General features: G+C 37.6%; 1 protein-coding gene across 1 annotated transcript in view; it reads left to right on the top strand.

Annotated features, from left to right (window-relative positions):
- The window catches only part of tyw1 (tRNA-yW synthesizing protein 1 homolog), a 60,295-nt gene extending 43,138 nt beyond the window's left edge, over positions 1 to 17,157 (top strand). The window contains exons 15-16 of the mRNA XM_080889229.1: positions 8,182 to 8,349; positions 15,603 to 17,157. Coding sequence (XP_080745355.1) covers positions 8,182 to 8,349; positions 15,603 to 15,824 — 390 coding nt within the window. The 3' untranslated portion in view covers positions 15,825 to 17,157. The remainder of the gene's footprint in view (positions 1 to 8,181; positions 8,350 to 15,602) is intronic.
- The last annotated feature ends 1,336 nt before the right edge of the window (positions 17,158 to 18,493 follow it).

Here is an 18,493-nt window from a genome sequence, read left to right as displayed (position 1 = left end):
AATGTGCAACGACACACAGACACACACAACAGAATTTGTTATAAGCAATCTATGCAGGACCACAAGTAAGATTGTTGTTGACCTGAGCAGTCTTTTCATTTTGCTGTTCACACCAGACATTGTAGCACTGTCTGGATGTCATGCCATTAGTTCAAACATGTTAGTATATAAAAGGCACAAGTGCGTTCTACATGTTCAGTTTAAATGTCTTTAGCCTTGATCTTTTATGTAACTTTAAAGCACATATTGTTTCAAATTTTTTTAAGTATTGTTCAACATAGCAAAATCAATCACTGTAGTTCTACCGTGTCTTTTATCATTTCCAAATACAACATGTATCCTTTCATGGTAAATCAACTTTTTTCTGTATTTAGATGACAGGTTGGGAAGACAAAACTTCTCTCAGGTTCTGGCACAGAACTTGGTAGGATAAGCTATCTTTCACCTAAACTGAACCTTTTAGAGCTTTCTTTTTGTGTGTCTAGCTAGATTCTATTGAAGTAAGTTGCCATATGGAAATGGTCAACAGGTTAAAAATCATTTCTAAACATGTCTTGCTCTGAGCTTATAATCTGACTCTTTTAGAAACTGGCTGCATGGCAAGGATTGGTTAAGAGCATTAATGTCGGGCTTGTCAAGCGTTTCCAAGGGAGCATTGAAAAATTACCATAACATTGGAAGACTTCAGTCTTGTAAAGAATACTTGATGTCTCAACTATGACATGCAACTTTGGTACTTAGACTTTTTTAAATGTAGTCTTTTACAGAGCTGCTGGGGATTAGCAGGGTTGGGCATATGTACTGAGTTACCTGTCTAGATACTCACACGTTAAGCCATAGAAGTATTCCAATTTATTCTTTATAGTGAGTTGTAGTTGTTTGTTACCAATTCATCCTTTTACCTGATCTTTATTTCTACTAAAGTTGTGTAGTGACATACCTTTATAGCTTGATTTGTAGGTGCTGTAGAAGAAAAAGGACTTAATTTGCCATGTGTGCAAAAATTCAACCGCCTGTGTGGTAATTAATGGATCCCCATCTGTATCTCCCCCAGTTCTTTTATGTACTACTAAGTTTGCTTTGCTTGCTGTGTTTTATTGCTCTCAAGTAATCGGCGTGGTGCTTCAAGCAAGTCTTTGCTTGATCGAGTTTATGATGTGCTCCTTTTTCAATCCAAGTTGTCTATTGAGACAGTTTATTATTGACATTCTCTCACAGGACTCTGTATTGACCCAACACTACATGCCATTTTATTATATTGAAGAGGCAGAACACTAACAAGACAGTGGGGAGCATTGTAGTGGAGAGGAAACCACCAAATATGGGACGTCAGACCTTGAAATATTTTTGGCTTGTCTTTTCTTATATGCCTTTCTTTAATGAAGGCAAACTACAAACCCACATTAACAGTTTTGCCTGTTCTCTGGAGTGTGTGAAAACGTCAGCCAATAAAAGACCACATCCTCTGGTACAGGAGACTAACAGCGATGCCGCATCCAGAGACCTTATCTCAACTTGGAAGCTAACATTTGAAGTGACTAGCAGTTGGATTGATACCAACTGATATACTGTATGTAAATGCATTAGGGCTTTAATTAAAATGTGATGCATGATAAGCAAACCGCTTTGTCTTGACGGACTTGAGACCATCACATACACACCTGTGCTGTAAATAGTACAACTTGCTGTTTCCTTGTCATCAGTGTATCTGCACAGTGATTACCATAAAGTACAAAGGTACATAAAGACAAAACTAATTTGAAAACATAGATGACAAATTATTAAGGATATTTTACACAATTCTTTGTTATTGATCACATTTAAGCAATATTTTTAATAATATATTGGAAAGTCATAACTTCTACAGCACTAATTTTGGCTTACTTCCTCACAAATACAGCCACATTTTATGTGGTAGCGGAAACAGCGGTACTTTATTGCTTTATTCAATGCCCACATTTGCCCTAGCATTTGTCCAATATTCAGTTGTACATATGTAATTATATATCTATCAGTCTTTATACAATTTTGGTCTCTCAAAGTCTGACCTTCAGATCACTGAAAATCACAGTGAAATCTCTGCCTCATCTTGACAGTTAATAATTTAAGCTGTCTCTCTTGCACAGGTCACTCTCAGGGTGAACTCTCCTTCATGTTATAAAGGCTTTTGTGTCTTTTCTTCCTTAATTATCTTTCTCTGTCACCCTCTTATCTCTCTGTCCTCCTCTTCCCTGTTTCCACAATGAAGAGTATATTGTCCCTTACTGAACAGATAAACTTCTCTGGCTACTGGCAGCTCTGGGCAAGCTATCAACTTCAGCATCATGGGTCCAGTAATTAGTACATCCCAGGATGGATTAATGACAGTATGATAGAGTGAATTCCTTTGTCATCATATCGCTAGCTCTCAAATTGGCTTTTACTGCTGACCGGTGGGGTTGCTTGGGCCTGTGAATGGCTTTAGTAGTTATAATAATCTTAACTTGTCCTTTTTTTTTTTTAAGATTTACAGTACTTTCCAACAGTCTTAAACCACCCCTTGTTTCTTTATATTTTGGTAGGAAAATTGGGAAAGAGTTGCAGTGATTTACTGAAACACATGCAGACATGGAAATATTATGTCTGCATGTACTATACCAAATACTATTAAAATAATAGTATTTGGTATGACCACCTTTATTCTTCAAGACTGAACTCTCTTTTTCTTTTGTCCTTTATTTGTCCAGTTTCCTCATTTTATCTTTAAGGACACACTGCACAGCATGCCAAGATATGCCAAGTTTTAGGTTTTTGGAAATCACCTTGTTTCAGCAAAAAATACAATTTTATTATCAAACGAAATTATCTTAGGTGTTTATGTATTTTAAATTGGTTCTTTCCCGAGTTGTCTGTTATCTGTAGACACAATACTAGTTAACCCTTGAGTTAGGTGCCATTCTTTCCTCATGAATAAATTCATAGGTCAGTGATAAATGGCTTAACAAACATGCTTCAGTCTAAAAGTCCAAAGGTTTGCGGATAGGATGAGGACAAAATGCTAGGTTTAAGAGTTTTTTGAGAGATTACGGGTAGCAGACTAGGAACATACTGAAGTGGGAAAATTTATGACATTGTTACCATAGTTATGATCAGAAACATCTGGAAACCTGAAAAAAATCAACTTAATTACCTTCCCAGTGGTATATTACAACAATTTTTTTTCAACAGTTGTTAAAAATGAGCCTTCAGAACAGCTTCAGTGTTCATTGAGTCTGTATGTGTGTACGTATAGCATCCATTAATTAAGATGAATTGTGGCTCTTTAAGAATGATGAATTGTATGCTTATGTGCATGTCCACCATCACCAGCAACAAGACCTTTATTACTGACCCACTAATAACTAGTTCATCATCTTATGTGGCACAACACATTCTGCCTGTACAGTTTACCATCCTCTATCCAATTGCCCAGTGCCTAATTTATCATCTTAGTCCAGCATCAATACCATTTACTCTGCCACAGTCTCTCACTTGGCCTGAAAGGAAATGGATTACTGAGAGCAAAAGAGACACAGAAAGAGAAGAGCCAGGCCAGCATGTAAGTGTATTGAGATAAATTTGGTGAAAAGTGCACAGGGATATGTTGCACAGCGTGAGTGAGGCCTCAATGACCAACATTTATGATTTCCATTAAAGGTAAGAGACATAGATTATTTGAACAGGTGAGGGACTCTTATTATTTTTGCTCCATCTCTCCCACATAGTACAATATCTTCTACCATATATCTCAAAGATCTTTCCCCATCTCTTCCTGCTGCACACTCCTCCTGCCCAGGCCCCTTCCTGATGATTTATACAGAGTCCTGAATGGTTGATCTTTATTCAGCAGGCCTCCGGGCAAGGCTGATAACTCCAAGGTCTCCCATCAATTTTGTACAGCGCTCCCACTGTGTTTGCCCTCAGCCACCCAATTTCTGTCTTTTCAAACCCAACCCAAAGAAATTTTACACTCTGTGTTAACTTTTTTTTTTTGGTGCAGTGAATTTTCAATCAGTCTTAGAAGACATATGAGGTTGGATTAGTGTAGAAATGGCTGCAGCTCACAACTGGATTCACAGATCCCCTACAGCTCCTCAGTAGATTGACTGACTAGAATAAATGTGAATGGCAGTCTTGAAATGGGTGGACCGGTGCGAGAAAGAGATCAGTTGTAAAACTGCTGTTTGGGTAGCCTCTCTCTGAGGAGTGGAGTAAATTCTCCAACAGAGAAATGAAACTGTTTGTTTCATTTGACAACCAATTCTTTCTTAGGTGAAAATGATTTTTTATTGGATTAAGAAGTTTTACCTCATCTGTCAGATTTGTGTTTTGTCTTTGTTTTTTTTTAAATCTGGCTCTGTGAAATGGTGAAGCATCAACTATTTTTACTTCCCTGGACATGTCATGTCTTCAAACTTCCAGAGTTTGAAGCCAAATAGATTATTTCTAACAGACAAATTAGTATTTGGGGCTTTTTCTTTGGGTCTTACTTAACAAAGAATCTAAAAGATAACAAAAGCAGACTCAGAAAAGAAGAGTCACAGTACAGTATTTAAATAGTGGATTGTACCAAGAGTGAAAGAGATGATTTTCACAGCTTTAGTTACAGTGCTTAGTGGTGCAGTGGTTAATGTATTCGCCTAAAAGCAAAAGATCCTCCGTTTGAGAATGAGAGGAGACATAGATCCCTGGGAGTGTTGTTTCAGGAAAGGCATATGACATAAAAAATCAACAATGCAGATTCATCTACTGTGGTTATCTGAGCAGCCAAATTGAGTTTTTAGTGACTTGTATGATGGTTTGCAGATGGTGGCACTAGCAAAAAGTAGGGGCACCAAACTGGAGGTGGCAGAGCTGAAGATATTAAGATTTCCATTGGGAGTGACCATTATGGACAGGATTAGGATTGAGCATTGTAATGGGCAGAGGAGAGAGAGTGGATATAGTGGGCAAAGGATGTTAAATATGAAGCTGCCAGTCATGAAGAAAAGAGGAAAACCACAGAGAATATTTTTGAATGTAGTGAAAGAGGACAAGCAGAGGATTGGTGTGATAGAGGAGGATGATGGGAGAGGCTGAGATGGAGGCAGATGAGGAGACCGCTAAAGGAACAACAACTGAAAAATGAAAACTGTGAAATACATGTTGACAACAATATATCATACCGAAGGAACTGTGTAAAACAGGGTCTTTCAGCTCATTTTCTTCAAGCTTATAAGAACTTATAAAATACTGTTCAGGTGTGCTTTATGCTGTGAAGATGACCTACAGCAGTATATTTAACAAAACCATTCAAAGGTTTGTGGCTAATGAAATTTTTATCTTTAGGCATTAACTTTATTGGTTTCACTGCCTTTCACTAAACTTATTGTGATTATTGTGAATCACACCTTTTATTTAAAGTTTATGCAGTTAGTCGTTACAGGAACATGATGCAGTGGTTCATGTGTAAAGCTTTAATTAAAATAAGTAATGGCTGGCTGGGTCTGTGTAAAGATTTCTTCAAAAGACAGTTACGTCGTGTGCTGTGGATTCTTACTTTTAACTCCTCTGTAAAATTGTTTTCTTAAATGGTTTTAGGTAACATCTCTGTTTGTGAAGGTCCCCGACTCTTTCCAGTTTTTGCCATATCAATAATCATGTGTAAATACATCTATTTTTCCAGTTGTACAGGACCTTTTTTTTTTTTTCTGAAAATCTCATATCTGAATAGGTACTACTGAAAACATTCCTTAAATCCTGATGCATACACTGATTTCTTCTTCCTCTGTACTGCTTTGAGAGGTGTACTGAACTATTAAGAGGCTGGCTCAGTGATTATTCACTAAGAAATACAAAAACTTCAAGCTCCGACAAAACAGTTGTCTGTGACCTCCACAAGGGATAGCTCAGTAGGTAGAGTGGTGGCCCCATGATCGGAAGGTCGGGGGTTCGATTCCCCTGAACAGCTACCCTGAGGTACCCCTGAGCAAGGTACCGTCCCTACACACTGCTCCCCGGGCGCCCAATGGTTGCCCACTGCTTCACTGAGTGAATGGGTTAAATGCAGAGAGGTATTTTCCCCACGGGGACCAATAAAGTACACCTTCTTCTTCTTCTCAATCTTTTTGGTGTATAATGCAAAGCCAAGAGCAAATGACAGTCTGACACGGGGTTTTAGTCTGCAGCAGATTCTTTCAGATAATGGCAAAAGTTCGTGAAAGGTGTATTCACCTTATTGCTTTCTCCTCTGCAAAAGTTTCTCTTTATCTAGCGCTAAATCACAACAGTTCAAGTTCAAGACCCCACAATAATACAGAGAAAACACCAACAATCAGATGAACCTTACGAGCAAGCAATTTGGCAACAACAGAAGAGAAACCTCAAGTAGAACCAGGCTCAGGGAGGGGTGGGCATCTTCCTTGACTGGTTGGAGATGAGGGGAGGATGACAAACTGTGGAACAGAGCCAGTGATTAATAACAACTAAAGATTAAATGCAGAGTAAGAGCCACTATTGATCAGAAGAGTCGCTGCTGTATATCAAGTCTTAACAATTTCACAAAATGAGCATTAGTTAGAGTGAGAAACATCAGGGTCAAATGAATCATAAAAGTCACTACATAAAAGGTGAATGGTCAGTTGCCAGTCATTGCCCTCATGGAGCCAACAAAAGGAACTCACTGCAGCTCAATTAGATTGTAATTGACTTGATCTGACTGAACAGGGTGATCCGAAGGGCCAGCTCTGTTCTAGGATGCCCTCTGGACCCAGTGGAGGTGGTGAGTGACAGGAGAACGGCGGCTAAGCTGTCATCCCTGATGGACAACATCTCCCACCCCATGCAGCAGACTGTGACAGCACTGAGCAGCTCCTTCAGTGGGAGACTGCGGCACCCACGGTGTGGGACGGAGAGATTTCGCAGGTCTTTCCTCCCCACTGCTGTCAGACTCCATAATAAAGACTTTAACTGATCAAGCACACACATCCATACATGTGCAATAATACTAAGTGCAATAATCCTTTCTGTCATCGTTGTATTTTTACTCAGTTGTATATAGTATTTGTATTTGTATTCTATTTTTATCTTATTGTATATTTATTTTATTTTATTCTACTGTATATAGTATTTTATTTTATTCTATTCTGTACAGTTGTGTACTGTATTTATTCTTATTGTATTCTAATTTTTGCCTCATAACTTTTGCACTGTCCACTTCCTGCTGTGACAAAACAAATTTCCCACGTGTGGGACTAATAAAGGTTATCTTATCTTATCTTATCTTATCTTATCAATCAATTACAATCTGGATATTTTTATGCTTTACATTGAACATCTTTGTGGTTCCTTTAGATCTATATTGGTTTAGTTTACCAGTTTCTTTTTTTTATGTTTTTGTGGACTTCTGTCTAGTCTATCAGTTTCTCCACAGGATAATCTACTTTTGATTGCTGTACTCTAAAGAATTTTAAGCAATAATACTTTGTTTTCAGAGGAAAGTATTTGATCTAATCTTACAGTATCTCACACATGTTATTGGTCTGGTAAATATTTGAAAGTCATACCTGTCCATTAGTATCCAAAGTACAAGCTCACCAGAAAAGACTCTGCATTTTCCAGTCTTAGATATTTCACTCAGTTTAATTTTTCAGTATTAATCTTTTGATGAAGGCATGAATACAGAAGCATTTATGCTTTTAATAGCTGATGTTCAATCAAAAAACCACTTCTGTTAAAATATGTTTCTTGGAAAATCTATTTATGTGTTTAAAAAAGAGAGAAAGAAAACAAATGGAGTACTAAGCAACTACAAGTGGATGTGTTTTAATGCTCTACAATGGCTGTTTTGCAATTTTAAAGACACCGATTCAGATATGATCTAAAAATCGGAACTAGTTCTTCCTTTGCTCAACATCTCAAAAAGCTTTTATTAATGTAATGCCTTGTAGTTCGTGCAGTCTTGCTGACAGACACTGTGGCACTAAAAAAATTACTCTGTCACTCAAACTAAGGCCTTTGTATGGAGACAAAAAGCTGTTTTGCTGAAGTTTGTGCAGGAAATTATTTGTCCTTTACTTGCATTGTTTCTCTTCTGTATTTTGTGGGGTAAAAATATGTTTGTTAAAATCTGTAAATCTTTCTTTTCTGTACTCTGTTTCTGATTGTCTGCTCATGTGTCTCCAGGGGGTGACATACTGCGGGGAAAGCTCTGCGAGCAGCCTGACGATGGCAAATGTTCCCTGGCACCAGGAAGTGGTCACCTTTGTTCAGCAGCTAGCTGACATGTTGCCTGAATATGAGATTGCCTGCGAACATGAGCACTCAAACTGTCTGCTCATTGCACACACCAAGGTAATAACTCCTTCTAAGCCTCCAAAGGTTTGTACAAAACTACATAATGTAGCACATCTGAAGTTTTTGACAACTAAAGAATATTTGATACACAGTTATTATTTATTTGGAGTTTCTTCTCATCATTGATAATTACTTGGATGTCACAGGGATCCAAGTAATTCCACACATTTGATGCAATTAGTGTCAGTTCAAGGTTTTAAACTTATAGTAAGGTCTGTCACTTAATGTGAGGAAGATAATTGTCTAATTTTCGTGCTTTGCTCAAGATTATATGACTTTTTTGACAGATAATCTAGAAAACGTACGTTTTTAAACATTATTCCACAAGAAATTGATTTTCAGGAAGTTAGTACCATCTATGCATCTGATGGAAAATTCTGATTCCTTCTAAAAACTATGAACTTGAAATTAATAAAAAAAAATTAATGTTATCATTAGACGATACATAATTCTCTGTAGTTTTCCAGACACATGCCTTTTTATCTGTTTTCTCTTCTAAGGTTGTTTTCCAGGCAGCCCAGTGCAGGTTCTTAGTTTTAAAATTGGCTTTTTGATTTTTATCTTGTTTCATAATTTATATAGTTTAGTCTGCTGTCTTTTGAAAACGTCCAAGCATCAGGAGGAATTTACTTCTACAGAGGCAAACCCTCAAAAAAGTTCCAGTCAGTGTTGGGTTCTGCCAAGGCGACTGTCCATCAGCAGTTAATGAATGATGATTAATTGCCATCTTGGCTCTCTCTGACAGGAGAAATTCAAGGCAGCCAGCAAGCAAGGCACCCACACCTGCCTATCACAAAAACACATACACACATAGTAGGAACTCTGTTTGATGTACAGTCACAATTTATGGGAGTGCCAGTGCTCCTTATCCTCCTTTTTTCATTTTCATTTTTACATTTTTTTTTCAGGTTGGGGGCAATGGTCCAAGTGTTTCTCTCTGTGGTGTGTTTGTTGACTCCTACTGCCGATTTCTTCTTTTCATTTAAATGCAATTGCTTGAAGCTATATATATAAACTGCATATACTGTAAACATCATATCTCTTGAGTCTTGGAAGATTTGAGATATGATTCTAAATAAGCTTTAGTTTTAGAAGTGCTGGCAGCATTGCACAAAGGATGGAGTGGATGGAAACGTTAGCCTGGCTAATGGTGACCATTCTTTTCCAGACTTGAATATCAGTAGCGCTACTGATATATATAAACACACTTTTAATATGTGCACTGCACTAAGCAAATGGATCAGAGACTTCCACTGAATAATTACTGCAGTGATTGTGTTTTGGCTGGCAACGGGTCATTTAACCTTAACTGATGCAGTGAATAGCTTCTCATTTCTTAAAATACCATCATGGTGGTTGTGGAAAACATTGCATTTCTAAATGCTAAAATTGTTTATTTATGTGCTGAAAGTACTGAAACTGAGTTAAGAACCGTCAAACACATTATTCAATCTTGAAAGTTAATGGTGAATGATCATCTTTGTGGTAGAAATGTGGTCGAAAAGCATCCTGAATGATCATGATTGGACGTCACTTAAACATTTGGAAAAATCAGTAGAAAAACAGTAGAACTCAGAACTCAGTTCTACAGTGTGTTGTGAGGGGATTTCAAGGGATTGGGACTAAACGCTTTAGCCTTAAGAAAACCACTTATTAATTACACTAGTCATAAAAAAGGTTCAGTTGTTAAATAGCATAAAGTCTGGACTTTAGAGCAATGGAAAATGGTCATCTGGTCTGATAGGTCCAGATTTATTCTGTTCCTGACTGATGATCAGGGAAAGAGCTGGATGAAGTGATGGAGCCGTCATGCTTAGTGCCTACAGTACTGACCTGTGGGAGCATCACGATGCCAGGAGTCATAAGGCTCAAACTGTGAAATGGTGATCCAGGGAGTAGGAGACATCATTTTCACACAGATTAGCACAGAGTCCAGACTTTAATCCCAGTGAGAATCTCTGGGATTGGGCCGTGGTCCAGCTCTCCCACCAACAGCACTAGATCCTGACAAAAAATTAACAAAACTCTGAATAGGAATAAATATTGTAACACTACATAGGCTTATTGAAGCCATGCCACATATTGTAACCAATCATTAACTTGTCGGAGATAGCAATGAGGTGCAATGCTTATTTAACATTAGCGACGAATTATTAGGTCTGGGAATCTAGTGGACCTTGTAGTTCATCGTATTATCATTAAGTTTCTAATGTTGTAGAAAGCAAAACATTAATTACACTGCAATACTTGTATATTCACTTGCAGGAGACGGTTTACATGTTTTATGTTTGCTCTTCAGAATCTGTTTCCATGTTATTTTTAACAGGAATAATAATATGATACCATATCAGGCAGAAATAGTTTGGGGTGTTTTTTGCTGATTAGAATATTTTGGATGGATCTTAAAAGTCGTACTCATGACACTGAATGTTAATAATATGAATATGTTAAGATTGTCGTTCTGTTCTCAAATTCCGTGTGAGATTTATTGATAATTAGACAAGCGTTTTGACTTTATGGAGATAAACTGGAATGTAAGCCCATAGATGGTACAAGTGCACAATAACTATTCGCTGTTTGTGTCTTTTTATCTTTTTCTTCTATTTTTCTTCGGACTTACACTTGCGCGAGTATGTTGTTTCCTGTATCACACAGTCCATCTGTGTGTTTGTCTGTATCCACCTGAACTCACACATACTGAAAGAATGTGAATATGTTTTTGTGTCTGTATTTAAGACCATACTGCAATTTATAAAACTGCCAGGGAGAAATTGGATTATTATAGGTTGTTATTATTAATGAAACTAATGAGCAACGTTAATAAGAAACTGAATTATATCTTAGGTGGGATTAGCAAAAAAGGCAAAAAACCTCAAATATGGAAGCACTTAATTTTAAATTGTGCATAAATACTATTCAATGTTCAAATTTGAGCGACAAGTTAAAATACTCAGCTGTCAAGGACCATTAATTGAAAGGTCACCGCAGTAAGAGGAGTAATCCCTCAAATTCCTTAACCAAAAAGAGTCAGGTAAAGCCTTTTATTTATTCGCCCTATGAAATCTAAAACTAATAATAATTCAACTTCATAGGAGATGATGATCACCATCATCTCTAAATATACCAAAGCGCCAAATGGTAAATGGTCTGTATTTGTATAGCGCTTTACTTGGTCCTAAGGACCCCAAAGCGCTTTACACTATACACAATCATCCACCCATTCACACACACATTCACACACTGGTGATGGCAAGCTACAGTGTAGCCACAGCCGCCCTGGGGCGCACTGACAGAGGTTTAAAGCCAGTACCTGCCTTAGATATATCTCTACAGTGCTCTCCAAAAGTGCCCTGAAGTCAGAGTGAAATGTTTCCTTTTGCTACTTTAAGCTTTGTAATTTCTCATGAAAACATAATGCAGTTTTTTGTTATGCTATTTAACAGTTAACTGTAAGTTGAAATGTGATTCAGCTGTTAACACATGCTCAGAGCAGTGTTAATTTTGACTGCAAATTTTGATTTAGTTTTAACTATAGTCTTTTGAATAAAACATCAACTTAGACATCGAGATTTTTTTTCGTTTTAGTCGACAAAATATAAGACTGTAGTAGACTAAATATAAAGTTGATTTAGTTGACTAAAATGTAAAGTCTGAAAGTTTGTCATGCTTTTACTGGCATCAAATGTGAAATGTGCATGTCTAATCTTCTCTTCCACCCAAACGTTGACATTTTGCTTTTTACACAAGTTAATTAGTTCTGATTGGATCTGGTTGCTCCAGAATATTTTCATCCCATTTTCATTTTTTAACAAAATTGTCAGTGCATTTCATCAGTTTTTGGCCTGGTGTATTAGTTTTTATTTAGTTATCGTCCTAGTTATGGTCAGGAAATAAAGGTCCCTGACAAAGACTGTGACACAAATTTCAGTGAAATTTACACTGTTTCAGTTGGTACTTTATAGATGAGTTCATCAACATTTATAGTTTTAGGCAGAGGAAAAGAAACCGCTATTGGTGCACCAATGCCAAAGTGTGACTGGAGCAACTACATAGACCAAAGTAAAGAAATAAAAGGAAAATCAAAATTGAATGAAAACTTGAACCTCTGAATGCCTCCCAGTTATTTCTGTGTAAATATTTACCAATGTGTGCGTGCTGGCACACTGCTGTCTTTGGGCATTCATCAATAATCCAGCAACTTTGGGAATTGAATTCACTTTTAGGTTCCTCTTGTGAATGAGACTGTTTTGCTTACAGGTCTTAAGGGTTTTGAATGTCTTTGTGCAGCAGGAAGAGAAATCAGAATATGAATTCCTTCAGGTTTTATGTCAACTTACATAACAGCAGAATTTAATATGCATCACAGGGAAGCACATCAGTCTCATTTTGTGGGTGTGTGTATTATGAGTGTGTCTATTTCTCTATAGCAACTAGCAATAGATCCTCCTTGCACTGACACATCATCATCATTAGTTACTTTTCAACTGCTGGGATCCTCCCATAGCTGGGCATTTCTTTCTCTTTGAATCTCTGCCTCTCTCATCCATCGTTTTACTTTTCCTGCCACCCTTTTTTCTCTTTTATCTCTTCTCTCTTTCCCTTCCCTCGACTTTTCTCTGTTATTTTCAGTCTTCTTTCATCCTTCTCGGTTTCATTTCTCTAAGAGCACAGTGCAACGAAAAAACAGTTGAGACCCAACCTTGTTTTTATGAAAGGCGAGCTGACTTGCACATCAGTGCTTTCACTAGACTTGTTTAGTTTTTGTTTCAAAGCCTAAATTAAGTCAAACCTTACATCAAATGTTTGAACGTTTATTATAAATGTAGGAACAAAAACATCCTTGTCCCTTCTGGGCTACTGTATGTGTTACATGTGCCTGCATAGAGATGTATTTTTCAAAGATCTTGAGTCTACTTTTAATACAAATTATGCCAGGTACATTGCAGAGTATGTCTCCTCAATATTTCTATCTTTGGTTTTGCAAGTTTTCTACCAGTTTAATGACAGTGCTGTAGTCTTTTGACATTTCTGTGATCCATCTCACAGAGTGAGATATTTTAACTATCTGCCCTGAAGCTATCGTTTGATTGCTTTTATGAAAGGTTGTTTTTGCACCGGGCTGTGCAAAGCACTCAGCGTGGTAGTGCATTGGTAACCTGTAGGTGCTATGAAGAGCTATGTTTGTTTCTGGTGTTTTTGCTCTTTTAGCCCCACGACAACGTCAAATCTTAAATCTTAATAGACAAAGCACTTCTTTGTAGTTAGGTGGTAAAATTGTTCACTCTAATTATTATCGCTGCATCTCATGTATACTTTTTTTTTTATCATTGTGGGGTGGAGGGTTAAGGCTTTTTCTTTTTTGTGATTAACTTCTGCTGTTTCCTTTCTGTTCAAGATAACTTTTTAACATATTAGCGTTTGACATTTACATGGCTTCTATCAGGCTACACACAGGACTGCACACAAGTGCCTCTCCTGGTTGAATACCTCCCTCTGCAAAGCCAAAGAGCTACGTAAATCCAGCATAACTTGGAAGAGTTGTTTTTTCCCCTCTACTCAGAGCACTGTGCTTATTTCGAGTTTACTGTACCTCCAGTTGATTATAATCTATAGACAGAAAAGCTGGAGCGGTCTTCCATCCATCCAGTTGCTGAGAGCTACAGCTCAGTGACATGTTCTGACATGAAAGTAGCTCATTTAGTTAGTTAAAACCGCTGGGTGCCTGTTCTCCTCTAAGACGGCACAGCTTTGCTCTCACAGAGACAGTAATTGTTTACTGACATGCCAGCTAAGCAAATATAGTCCTTCCTCATTACAACAAACATCAACTCCCAACAGGTGATGGTTCCATTATTTTGACTCTTCTTGGGCTTCGTTAGAAGTGGCAAAGAGATTTTCTCTAATGACCGACGAAGGCACTGGGTCATCAACAGGCTAACGTTCAAAAGCCATTTACCCTCAGTGAGGCATCATTAGTCTTTAAAGGGGCAAATCAGCATTCATGAGTAAAAAAGAAATTCATCAAGTTGCTATATTTTTTTCTTTTTAGAAGAAAGTCAGTGATGTGATGTTACTCTCTTTTCCACTTGTTTATGAATAAAGTGGTAGGAGCAGTTTGGTGTGTGAAAATTTTAAAGTGGTGAGCCCAAGTGCACTCATGGGGGGTCAGGCTAAAGCAGCAGTGAACCTGAAACAAATTTTAAATGCTAAAAGCACAATGTTTGTCCCCAGTGACAACATGGTGACATTTTGCATCCAGTTACAGCTTATAGAAAACTTCCAAGTCTTCAGGGACCACTTTGAAATTCAAGCTTTGCTGTAGAGTTAGCTATAAATAGCATCAAACTTCAGAGAAGTTTGGTTTATATAACACACGCTTGCTTCTTTGCCTGCCCCCTGTTTCTTTTCAGTCTTTCCCACCTTTGCTGATAACAAGGAAAACATCGTATTGTATCAACTAGAGAGCACTGGTGCATGCTGGGAAAGTAGAGGTCACGCTCTTCACCCACTGTGCTCGTCAGGGAAAACAGGCAGGCTTAGCGAATGATGATGGAGGCTCTTCCCTCACTGTCAAACACACAAGCTGTTCTCTCTTTCCCGGGTAGTTTGTGTGCCCCACTCAATAAACACACACACACACACATATTCTTTCTCCACGCTCCGCTGCCCATTTATCTCTGCTCTTTTTTTCTCTTTAGTGAGATGGATGGCAAATTGGGTGATGAAGAAGGAAGCAGTGATTGATAAAACAAGTGATGGGATTGGAAGGGAAGTGGTGGAGTTGATGAATCCCACACCATTTAAAGAAAGGCTCAACTTCTAGCCAGTGGTGAATGTGGAGGAAGAAGCTCTTTAATTAATGTTCATCTTTCACACCTGTGAATTATTTATGGTTGAATTTACAGCACACAACACTTATGTGTTTGTGTGGTAATTTGCTGAGAGCCTTTGCTTTCTGCTTTGCTTCAGTTCCAGTGAAATATCCTGTAGAAATGAAATGTGTGCATCTCTTGTTTTACTTTCATGAAATGACAGATGCATGAAATTTGATGGGTGATATTATTTTCTGATACGGAAACGGCTGACATCAGTGGACATGGTGTCAGGTGGCCGTCTCCTTAAATTAGTGTTGAATTGCAAACAGGCTTAGCAAAAGATTTGCAAAAGCACAGATCCCTAAACTCTACTTGGATTACTGCTTGTTGCTCATCTGCAACCTTGTTTCTGTCTTTTTGTTTCTGTGGTTTTAGTTCAAGATGGATGGCGAGTGGTGGACATGGATCGACTACGAACGCTTTCAGGAACTGATCCAAGCTTATGATGAGAGTGGAGGACAGCAGACTTTCTCTGCCTTGGACTACGTAGCCAAGACTCCCAGCTGGGCTCTGTTTGGAGCCCAAGAACAAGGTTTCGACCCTGCTGAGACACGTTTCCAACGACGCAACAAAAGCAAAGACATCTCAGGATGCTGATAGATGGATGAGCGAGCGAGAGAAACCAGACAGAGGTAGAGTTGCTATAGTGAGCGCCAATACTTAAATAAAAAACGGAAAATTAAGGGTTTGTTGTTTTTATTGCTGTCCTCTTGGAGCTTCAGAGTTATTTGTGTGTCTGTATGTCCACAGCTGCCTTCCTTGTCATGTGGACTCCCTGGTTTAATTTTTCTTATATTTCATTTCTTTTGACATAACCTCTAAAATCAGCCATGGACCAGAAGAAATTTACTCACTCCTGTTTTCTAGGAATTTGCCGGAACATCAGGTTATTGCTTCTTTTTCTTCATAGATGTGCCTAGATCTTTAAAATACCCCACTTTTTGAAATTATTATTATAAATATGAATGGCATTGATCCTTGTAATAAGGCAGTGGCAATATTTTACTTTGTTGAAGCCATTGACGGGTTTTTCGCACGATCTTATCTTCATTTCTAAAGCTTTTAAATCTAGGTTTTAGTGATGCAACTGCACAGCACAGGACAAGATTAGCACATAAGGAGTAGTGCCTATATTTCTCCTTATGTTGTCCTTGGGAGCACCGCATCTTTCCCGGGCACCTTTGCTCTTCCTCCTACTCATTAGGACTGTGGTTGTTTTTATTTAGAAGGAAAAGAGTTGAGCAGTGAGAGAAGTGCATCAAGGCTGCACCTCCATGGGAGAGTCTTTTTACAGCACATGCTTCTTGATGCTCTCTTTTTTTCCAGTTTTCTTCCAATGCATTGCATTCTCTGTTTTCTCGCATTGTCACCTTTGACTGGTTTCAGCACTTCGTATCTGGATGATAGAAAATATGTAGCGTTTCAAACATATGATGTGGCTGTTTTATTAAAAACAAAATCATGTGTTTGAAGTATTTCAGTACCGCAGTCATAAAAAAGTCAACATTTTGTGTTTGATCATTTGAGCTAAACTAAGAAATGTTTAATATGATAAAGCAGGCATGCTTCTCTTACTGTTTTACATCAAAAACTCAGAATCTTAGTCTATAACAGGTCATAGCTTAATTTAAACAACACTGGGTACAAAGATGAACCAGATTAAGGTTTAAGTTTAGATTGGATTGGTACTGTAATGCTGCTTTTTGCTGGTTAAATTCATATGTACCATCAAATGTTTGTCATGTCAGAACAATGCAGAACCTCTACTAGTTTGTTATTCAGTCCATATGTAAAAAACTTTTCATGGATGAAAATCTACAGAATCACATGAATTTGGTTTGTTTTCTCAGGTCTCTGATGTGGTGGTGTGTTAATGTATCACTGTAATAGATGTCTTTGCAATAAAGTTCTTTCTCACTCGTGAATTTCATACAGTTCAACGAGATCTTAAAGCAAATAACAATAACTTACTGTACTTCTCGCAGTTTTTTGTTGACTTTTTACTTGCAGCAGTACTGAGAAGTTGACTTTTTTTTTTTTTTTTAAATGACATCAGAAACAGCAGTATGCGACATTACGTGATGGCAGAGCTTCAGTTCATCCTTTGTCATTTTTTTTTTTTTATTTTTTTTTTATTTATTTATTTTTTTTTAATAAATAGGACAGGGGGAATGAATGAGAGAAAGAGGGAGAGAGAAAGAAAGAAAACCAAAGGGGAGAAGAGACGGTGAGAAGGGGGGGGAAGAGAGAGAAAAAAAAAAAGAACTCCTGGGTCACCTGTATGGAGAAAAAAAACAAACAAACAAAAAAAACAAACAGAGGAGACAGCAAACAACAAAGAGTAACATAATAATAGAGAAAACAAAGCACCATCACAATAAACTAGCTAGCCATAGATATCAATATTTACTAAATAATAAACGATATTGTGCAGCACGCAAGATAGACAGCGCACAGTGTGCTTTGAGGCAGCAGCCAAGAAAGCTTTAGTCCGCGTCTGTGAATACCCATGTGTGCATACCTGTGTGGATCAGCATGCTTGCATTCCAAAGGTTTCTCCATGTAATGATCTGCTAGTTGACATTTTAACAAAGGAATGATTGTGGCAAAAGTTTTCTAGGCTGCACTTAGAGGCCAGTATTGAGAAGTTGACATTTTAACAAAGGAATGATTGTGGCAAAAGTTTTCTAGGCTGCACTTAGAGGCCACAAGGAGAGCACTAACCGAACAAAAGTGATTCAGACATACAGCAGCCCCTTTTTTAAATTTCTACATGTAACTTTGGCACTTCAGAAATAAAAATATTAAAGGTGATGGTAGTGGTGAGTTAGGCATTTTTACAAACACATTATCCTCTACCCTCTACAGAAAACTTGCATTATTAAGTGAAGGAAATGAAGGATTAAGCCATCCTTCATTTCTTTATATTAATAAATAGAGAGAGAAAATGCTATGTATTTTTGGGGACTTTCATTTTTTTTTTTTTTTTTTTTTTTTTTTTTTTTTGTTATGTGTAGACACAAAACTAATTTGTCCCTTGAGTTTATTGGCTTTTTTATGCTTGAATGATTCATAGATAAGTGTGAAGTGGCTTAACAAACAAGCAAAAAAACAAAAAGGGACTGGATTGAAAATGAGTCAAAAAGCAGCCAGTGTCCAAAATCTGGGGACTGGGGAACTATTGCTTCAATAAATTAGAAGCAAGGGACATAAAACTCACGGTGGCATTTAACTGTTCAGAAATTGTGTTCTTTTCAAAATACTGT

The sequence above is a fragment of the Rhamphochromis sp. 'chilingali' genome, assembly GCF_963969265.1.
Source record: "Rhamphochromis sp. 'chilingali' genome assembly, chromosome: 8".
In the NCBI taxonomy this organism is placed as follows: Eukaryota; Metazoa; Chordata; class Actinopteri; order Cichliformes; family Cichlidae; genus Rhamphochromis; species Rhamphochromis sp. 'chilingali'.
This window is presented reverse-complemented; position numbering and strand designations above follow the sequence as displayed.